Source organism: Diadema setosum, unplaced genomic scaffold, assembly GCF_964275005.1.
Source record: "Diadema setosum unplaced genomic scaffold, eeDiaSeto1 scaffold_66, whole genome shotgun sequence".
In the NCBI taxonomy this organism is placed as follows: domain Eukaryota; kingdom Metazoa; phylum Echinodermata; class Echinoidea; order Diadematoida; family Diadematidae; genus Diadema; species Diadema setosum.
In genome coordinates, this window is record NW_027307692.1 from 37,823 (window position 1) to 47,624 (window position 9,802).

Sequence of the window (9,802 nt, forward strand, 5' to 3'; positions counted from 1 at the left end):
CACATTCACTCTCGCTAATATACACAAAGTGCAAGCATTTTGCGTTTGCGTCCACAGTCGCCGTAAAATGGCGCCGCAGTCACGACCGCCACAATAAATCTAATGTGTACACCATGTCTTTCCCCAGGGCGGTCGCGCGCTGAGCTTCATGTACATATTTTGCTGCAGAAGGTCGCAAGCCGTTATCACTTGCCTGGAAAATCTGCACTGCGTAATACTCCTACACATTTTGCCGCGATCTGTGTAAAGGCAAAACGTTAGCTCCGTTATCACCCCACAGACAGAGAGCAGCTGCAGGACGAACATTATACAATTTTACGTGAATCAGCCACAGGTAAAATTCGATGAGACTGATTGTGAGCGTGATACATACGTGGGTGTCTTTTCTTTCCCTTTCATCAAGATTTCTCATTGTCGAAACAACCACTTATGATCGTGGGGTGAAAGGATGAGAGCTGAAAGATTTGTACTCTTCATGAATTGATATTTCTGTCACTTCAACTGATCAGAAGTCTTCAGCGGTTGCTATCTGTAGATCTTTTCCTATAACGTCTTTTCCTAGAAAGTTGTCTTGTTTACATATTTGAATCATGAAAATGTTTCGTGTCAGGAGTCTTATAATGTTTTTTGTTCTCTATGATTATGGCCGTGGCATCTTTATTACCTCCTTACCAGTCACATGATGCAGTGTTATGAATCTTTCAGACGAGGAAGTTATGAAACTTTGAAAGTGCTGTATGAATTACCATAACGAGGTCCGCAATAAAACCGAAACTTGGAGAGAACAAGTAGAAACCTATACGCTTGATGTTACAGCTGAAAATGCTCAGATGAAGTGGTTTGTCTTTGGCGTTCATAGCAATGACAAACAAACGTATTAATGAAAAACGTATTACCGCCGCCCCCTCCAAAAAAGTGTGGAATTCTTAAAGAGAAAAATAGCAGAACTGACTACCAATTAAGGACTAGTCATTATTGAATTGTATATACTACAAGTGCAAGCTTCCGTGTCAGCTGAAAATTAGCGGGGTCTTTATGTATTTATGATCTCTTCGTTTTTGTTTTTGTTTGCTTTTTGATGTTGGCAACCGACATAGACAAAAAGAAGTAATTTATTTAATGAGTTTGATTTACGATGATGTATTCATCACATTTTACAGGAATAGCCGCCTAAATCCTATCCGCCTCCCCCCCCCCTCTCTCTCTTTGTCTATGTTTGTCTCTATCATTTTTGATGGTGACTTATCTATGGCATATGATTATTTGCTATATCATCTATATATAATTATTTATCAAAATAATAGCATGCATTTTATAATGATATATTATGAATGATATATCATATCATCATAAATTATGACAGTGGATAAAAAAACAGCCAACAAACAAAATAATAGAACAAAAAGTATATAAAAACACATAAGTTTGAATTAAAGCAAATGGAATATGATTGCAAAATAGAGATAAATTCGCAGAATATATTCTACCAGTATGATAATGTAGATTCTCTGCTCTCTATGCAATAGCTCAATATGTCAGCAAGAAAAGAAGATCCAATCGCATTTTATGTCCTTAATCCTCCCTGCAGCTATTTCACCCACTAGTTACAGTATTGTAAGCCAACAATATGGAATAGTGTTTAGGATTTATTTCTAGTGTTTTGCCAGAACAGGTGTACTAGCTGATACGACCCCTGTCGGATGTTAATGGTTAAGATCTACAATGCCCTGTTTCAGCATGGAGAAAGAAGTGCCTCTCCATTTCATTGCCTGTGTCGTTGCTTAGTGTGTGATTTGAATTGTTATGCTTTTATAATTCGTCTTAACCAGTCACACTTGTATCAAACAAAAACACTGGCGGAAAGGCAATGGCAGTGTGAGAAAGAAAGGAGAGAGGAGAGAGAGAGGGAAAGAGAGATGGTGAGATAGAGGGAGAGTAAGAGATGGGGAGGGAGAAATTTCTTATCTTATGTGACGAGGATCGCAGAAAGTTTAATCATTTGGCCATCGCCCCAAACAGATCAGAAATATATACCCACATTATGCATGCATGTATGCCAATCTATACTATGTCCATCTGTACAAAATATGTGTTTGCTTATGTGTGTATGTGTGTGTGTGTGTGTGTGTGTGTGTGCGTGTGTGTGTGTGTGTGTGTGTGTGTGTGTAACCGTCAGTGCGTGTCTGCAAATCTGCGCTTGAAAAGCAGACTTCACTTGCGTGGATTAATTTTCTCGAGTGTTGCAATGCGTGACCTATGACATTTCAAACATGTATTCTCCGCTGATATGTGAAACACATTCCTGTGTGTATCCATTACTCCGCATGACAGTCAATTACAAACGCAATCACAGACTTTAATTCCATTCACAGCCAGCAGAGATACTACGTAATTTCTCATTAGAATTGTTATTAATCTTTTCCGTATAATTTAAGACACTATCCTTCTCCATATCCTGAATCACTAAAAACAAATAACAAAAATAGAGAAAGAGGCAGGATTTGTTCTGAAGCTAGCAACGCTGTTTTAGATAAAAACGCAGATTTTTGACAGACATCAATATGCTGTTGAAGCCTATCACTCAAAGTCAAGGTGTCATGATATCAAGACAGTGGTATATTGACGTTAATTTTGCTCATTTTTTAATGAAATAAAACCTCTCTCACATGACTCCTTCAACTCATATTGCATTGTAATATTGCTGATGCGGTATCGCAGTTGAAATTTGTTCGTTTCCTTTTTTTTTTTTCTTTTTCTATTTTTCCGGTGGAGGTTTTTTTTTTTTTTCTTTTCTTTTTTTTTCTTTTTTTTTTCTTACTTACCTGATTTTCTTCGGCAAGGATAGGAGCTAATCCCGTATCTCATTTCCACATTGTTACTTAACGCATAATTTAAATAAAATGACATCAAATAGCAGCCTCTACCTTGTATGATTAAACATCTATTGTAGCCTTTATAATGATCCTTAAGACACAAATGTCATAACAAAGACAGTAGTTGGATTTTATTTTCTAGGATATTACCAGATGATGATTTCAAAGAAAAGAACGTTGCAAGTTATTGTTTCAATTACATGTATATATTTTAAAAGAGTATTAAAAGAGGATGATATTTCCTTAACAGGAACATAACATTTCCAAAATATATAATAAAAACACATCTTGCATGCTCATAAATTTGAACTATGACATCAGGAATCCCTCCACGATCCCATCCCCCCCCCCCAAAAAAAAAAAAAAGAGACGGAAATATAAAGTGTTTTTTGTTTGTTTCTTTTTTTCGCAGCCCCTGCAATACCAAAACGAAAACGCAACCATAGTTTTAAAGAATTTATTGATGAGGTTATTCATTTTATGAATATTTGGTGTATCATTGTAAAACGGACAGCTCTAAATTCGATCTCTGCATCAACATGGCTGACGAGAAGAAATCCAGGTATTTTTCCATGGTCAACCGCTGCACCGATGAGGGGAGAGCGAGCTTCGAAAGCCTCGTGGAGAGCGTGTCGGCAGCCGTGGACGAGGACGTGACTACTGTCGAGAAAGACGTGGGCGCACAGGTATTTTCACTTCAGTTCCTTTAGCAATCAGTTTGCAATGTTTTATTGATATTCCCACATCAGTGACTCTTGGAAAGTTATACAATTTTTATGTAGAGTCCTACTATCACTGATTACTCGTCCTTCCCACCCTTTTAGGTCACCTATAGCAGCTATTTACGAGGTAAATATTTGGAAGTCACAATTTTCGTATACGTATCAACCTCATAACCAAGTTGTCAGTTTAGGATTGTATTCAAATTTGCTGAGATAACTGCTATACTGAACGACACATAATACAAAGCAGCGAAATAATGCAGAGAATAACATCACAGCAGGATATTATTCAAATGCATGAAATTCTTTCGTCGAGTCTTTCATTAATCAGAAGCAGCAGATTCTTGGTTGTTTCGCATAGTGCATTGCTCGTTTTTTTTTTCTTTACTAATGTTTAATGGCATGAATCTTGCGACTGATTACATTTAAGTGACAGAATGGTTGGTTCTATAGTTCTCACAAAACAAGAAAAAGGTCTCTGATACAGAAAAAATATACAGGGTAAAACAGCTAATTTTCGGAAAACTACGCACACGTGCTTTTTCGCGATATGCGATTGGAGTTTTGCCCACAAATATCATCTTTGATGACACTCTATACAAAATAAAATGAATCCGAAATTCAATTCATGTAGGCATCACTGTCGACACTAAATTGCGCAACAATGGCAAAGAGGACCAAAGGTCCCGTTTGTTCTTTTTGCACTCCTAGAAAAATAACTCGTTCACTGAATTCCCGGAAAGATTCTATACGTGTGTACGCACATTTTGGCGTTGCAGCCAGAATATTAGGGCCTACATGTATACGTGTAACTACGCAGCATGTTCGTTTGTTTGATGTGTAACGAACGAAATGCAGCAAAATTGAAATATGTTTTGTACACTTAATCCACCCCTGTCAAGCCTGACTATTTTTCTTTTTTATAATGTCTAAAATTAGCTTTGGGACATGCCACTAAGTATTCTGTCAGGTGGTATCTCCCGAAATGGAAGATATTACATGTATGATCCTATGCAGTTTGTTTGTTTGTTTGTTTGTATCTTTGTTTTTTATTTTATTTTTAAAGAAACTGTGAATAAATGTTCAAAAACTCACTCAGGAGAAATACGGACACACATAATATGGTGTTGACCATGCATATGGAGCCAGAGGGCCTATACCACACAACGTTTTGCCATATAGGTACTAAGGAAACATCTTTACAATTTATTGCATGGAACGTAATAATTTTCAGTTGATGTGGGGGGGGGGGATGAGGGGAATAAAGGAAGAAAAGATAGCAGAATCATCAGCTGTTAAAAATCTATAATGAATCATAGCCATAGACCCATCGTTCTTGATCCTGCAATGCTGTTATGGGAATTAGTTAATTAAGTCATTCGGAGTTTATGTCCTCGGCAGCAGGAGAGAGAAATTGTACAAAGAAATGAAGAAAAAAAAAAACCCGGAAACTTCATATAATTCTGAAACCAAATTCAGCCATTTGCTTAGAATGCACGTAAGACGATTGCATTCGAAGATGAGAAAGGCAGATTCCCCTGAGAATGTTTTAATTACATCTACTATAAGATGTTCTTGGATGCAAACTGTTGCCGAAAAGTGATCAAAGGAAGACTTAAATAGCAGTGAATCATGATTGCTTTGTTGCATCGTCGCTGTTTAGAACCTGTTCCATGGGGAAAAAAAATCAAAACAACGTACAACAATGCTTACTGAAACGCAGAAATCACATGCGAAATCGGACATGGGTTTTTCTTATATAATTACAACAAACCAAGAGATGAACATAATTGAAATTAAAAGGAGATGACGTATAAACGCAGTCAAGCAAATAACAAATATATATATAATATATATATATATATATATATATATATATATATATATATATATACATATACATATCATGCACGATGTGTTTAGAAAAATAGCTTCTAAGAGCATCTGGAATATGTTGCAAAATATTCCTGAAATGAACAAAAGCATAGTCATAATGAAATACTTTGTATGATACTAGGCATCTGTTTGTTTAATTTTTTCGAGGCATTGAAAAAAAAATATCACATTACTCCTGTAAATCAGCGGCAAATGGACTTTCTATCGAACTATCACCTTACAGGCATGTCATTTGTTTGGTAGCAAATTTCTTAGTCTGTAGCAAAATTTTACTGATAACTTCATCATTGAATCATTATTCAACAATAACAACACAATATTAACATTATATCTATTGTTTGCCATGTACAAGGTATCATACATCGTAACACCATCAGTTCACACGCGTCCCACACGGAGCGGTAGATGGTTTGTCCTGCCATGGTGTAGGAAAACGCTAACTGCACCTGCAGTTCTTTTTGCCATCAGCCGTATTGTTTTTTGTTTGAAAGATACTTTATTTTCTGCAAATCAATATACATAAGTTACATAATCATGAACATGTAGGAAATAAAATTATACAAAGTAAATTCATCACAGAGTCGTTTGACTTGCATAAACAACGATATAAATTCAATTCAATTCAATTCAACTTATTTTCATACTTCTCAATGAAGGAATATACATCAAATATAATAAAAACATAGTGAATCAAAATTTATCCGGCTTGGATGCACAGTAAATTAATGTAAGCATGCAGAACATTACAGCGGTCAATCATCGTACGTTTGGTTCTATGTATAACGCTAAAGAAATATGATGGAACCTACTTAAAAGCGAGCTTGTTAAGCGTAGGTCCCAAATTCTGAACAGAGTGTAAAGATGAGGAGCACGGATGCAACGTAGGACCAAAATAAAGAAAAACAAAAATGAAAGGCAAAAATACCTGGGGCACTAACAGAATCTTCTCAATACAAATAGTGATATACAGACAACCACATTCTGCAGATGTAAGAACAGTTGATTTAACAATGTTGACAATAGTGTAATAATATGATTTGAATAATGGTGAAAAGAGAACAACTCGACATGCGAGTCCTCGGAAGAGATACGGGAAACCTAAAGAGTGAACATACAAGTACTAACATTCAAAGAAGAATTAGGATTAGAATTAGAATTACCAGCCAGTATAGCACTGAGGGGAATACAACAAGCCAGCTGTTCACGCGTTCCGAAGTCTTAGGATACGAAAAGGGATACTGGTGTGATGGAATTTAAGAGCGCAAACAGAGAGGCTTAACTGATTTGAATGACAACAACCAACACAGCAGGAAAAGGCACATAAACGAGAAAGAAGGACATTTCAATGGACTTACGCAATGTAATTATTCAATAAATTCTGTCTTAATTTGTATTTGAAGGAAATTAATGATATAATATCATTAATCAATATAATATCATTAATTGATATATATGCAGTATTAATTGATATTATACAGTATGCATGTCTATGCAGCAGGGGTTACATGAACAATATTGTAGTTAAGAAGTGATTAATGCAGAGGGCCGACATTATAAACATTGCTTGAAAAGATGGCCGGCCCGAATTCACGGTCAAATGCGAATAAACGGTCAAATGCCAATAAACGAAGAAATAAAATGACAGCACCACCGCATTGAACATCGGTTGCAGCAAAGCATTCAATAAAAGGGAGTTCAAAACGACTTGTGTTAATGCTTTATTTTTACACTACGCTTTTGAGGCAATGAAAAAAGAAGAAGGATTACAAGGATTACATTACTCTTGTAAATCAGCGGCAAATTGACTTTCTTTCGAATTATCACCTACAGGCATGTCATTAAATTTTTGTTTAATAGCAAATTTTCCAGTCTGTAGGAAAAGTTAATAACTTCATCACCAAATCATTATTCAACAATAACAACGCAACATCCACATTATATCTATTCTTTGCCATGTACGAATTATACATCGTAACGCCATCAGTTCACACTCGTCCCACACGGAGCGGTAGATGGTTTGTCCTGCCATGTTGTAAAAAACGCTAACTGCACCTGCAGTTCTTTTTGCCATCCTTATTTACGGTCAAATGCGAATAAATGAAGAAATAAAAAGATAGCACCACCGCATTGAACAAAGGTTGCAGCAGAGCATTCAATAAAAGGGAGTTCAAAACAACTTCTATTAATGCTTTATTTTTACACTACCCTTGCGCGTCATTGTTGTTGTAATCAAAATTGATTTTACTGTCGCATTTTAATTCCAGGTGCTCGTGGCGTCAACCATGGCAAAAAAAAAAAGGTCGGAAGCAGGTATAGAGCGCGTTCAATTAAGCGTTAAAACATGTGATACAAGCTGATATTGTTTGGTCAGGAGCGTGCTTACTCCTTTTCAATTTACCGACGTATAGAGACCGAGAAAGATGGAAGAGGGGAATGCAGGGTAAAGGGAGATGGGTGATTCTGGGAAAGAGAGGGAGAGAGAGAGAGAGGGGGGGGGGGGGGAGGGAGGAGATGATGATAAAGAAGAAGTTTATCAGCGCTCTTGATGTGAGCCTGAAGTAACCATGGAAACATGATGCAGGGTGTCCTTGCAAGGTGAACAAGAGTGTAAAACAGAATAATACCCATGCCAGCACAATAGTCCTTATCATGCTTATCTAAATATTTTGCAGGGGCTAGAAATTTTCGGGAACGCTATGTCTTTTTCTTTTTCTTCCTCTTTTCTTTTTTTTTTTTTGACAATGAGAAAGATGGAGAGAGAGAAGTTCAACAATTTTCCTTTCTTAGCATCTAAAACGTTCATTACTGGAACCATCTGACCTCTTGATACCAACTTGTTTCTTCTTTTTTTTTTGTCACGGAGTCTGCTTTCTAGACCCTTTGCTGATATTCAGTCTGCTCTTTCATGTCTTTCGCCGTCAGTAAAATGCGTTAATATATCCTGAAAAGCAAAGTAGGATAGTCATACTACCTGGAAACACAATAATTGCCGTGTCATCTGCACGAAGTTGATTTTGTCTCTTTTTTTGTTGTCTCTCTGTCCGTCATGTCTGTTAATTTTCCTTGTTGTTGTTGCTGTTTTGTTTTGTTTTTTGACAGGTAAGCAGAGCCAAGCACGAGGCGGAAGCGGCTATTCGAAAGATCATGGCCGATCGGGACCAGAAGATCCGCGACATTCATCAGAGAGCAACTCTCAAGAACGTGTCCATTCGGGAAAGGAAGGAGACACTCCTCGACGAAATCAAAAAACTTCGCACGACATTCGAGTCATGGATGAAGGATCGACGGGAGCGCCTCGAGACCGAGCTGGAGAGACCAGGAGCGGATTCAATGATGGACGCCAAGGTGGCGGAGGAGAAGGAGGCGTCGCTCAGTCACACACTCACCGCGGCGGCGAAGGAAAATCTAGACGCCGTGCGCAAGCTCACAGCCGCCTGCCGAAAGATCAAGTTTGCGCGCCAAAAGGACGAATCGGAGGAGCTCCTGGGGAACCTTACTGGAGTCAAGCACTCATGGGAGCTGCACGGGAGCGTTTCGATCCCTCCTTCCGTTGCCTATCCGGAGCTCTTGACTTCGAGCAGGACCGGAAACAGCGTCATTATGACGAACGAGATGCGGTCGGGGCTCTTCGAAATGAATCTCGACACGCAGCAGACGCGGGCCGTGATCAGCGACACGCACTTCGACATTTGCGATTGCGTGTCCTCTGACAACGATGGTTACGTGGTCAGCGAATACAATAGTAAAGCAATCCATCTGTACGACTCCAAAGGAACAGCCACCAAGTCCTGGACCCTACCGTCGGCATGCGGCCGCGTTGCCGTCTCTCGAGACGGACTGATTCTCGTCGGGGACGAGTCGAACGGGAAGATATACTTTTTAAACCCGCGCAATGGGAAAATCATCAAGACTGTTCCCGTAAGCGGGAAGAAAATCCACGGACTCCATGTTCTCAGTCGAGGCTGGATTGTAGTGCAGACAAGCATTACCACCATCTGCGTCTACGACGAACACGGGGCGGTGAAAGAGAGGATCCAAAATTCCGACTGGAGTGAGGTGCGCTGTGCTGCGTACCATGATGTCCTTTATATCATGTATAAAAAGACGGACGATACCACGACGTATGTGGCGACACGCCACTGCGGCGGGAAAATTGAAAACATCATTCGCTGCAAGATATCACGCTCCACCTTCCTGCTGTCCGAATTCCTGGTGACGTCATCAGAGACAGTAGCCATCAACGGCGACAATGAGATATTGGTATTTACGAAAGCTCCGGGATATGAAGAAATGATCAAACTTCTAAAGTGA

General features: G+C 38.6%; 1 protein-coding gene across 1 annotated transcript; it reads left to right on the forward strand.

Annotated features, from left to right (window-relative positions):
- Positions 1-3,412: 3,412 nt before the first annotated feature.
- On the forward strand, positions 3,413-9,802 carry LOC140245930 (uncharacterized). The gene is made up of 2 exons (XM_072325398.1): positions 3,413-3,559; positions 8,591-9,802. The coding sequence occupies exons 1-2, from the start codon at positions 3,413-3,415 to the stop codon at positions 9,800-9,802; spliced, it is 1,359 nt and encodes a 452-aa protein (XP_072181499.1).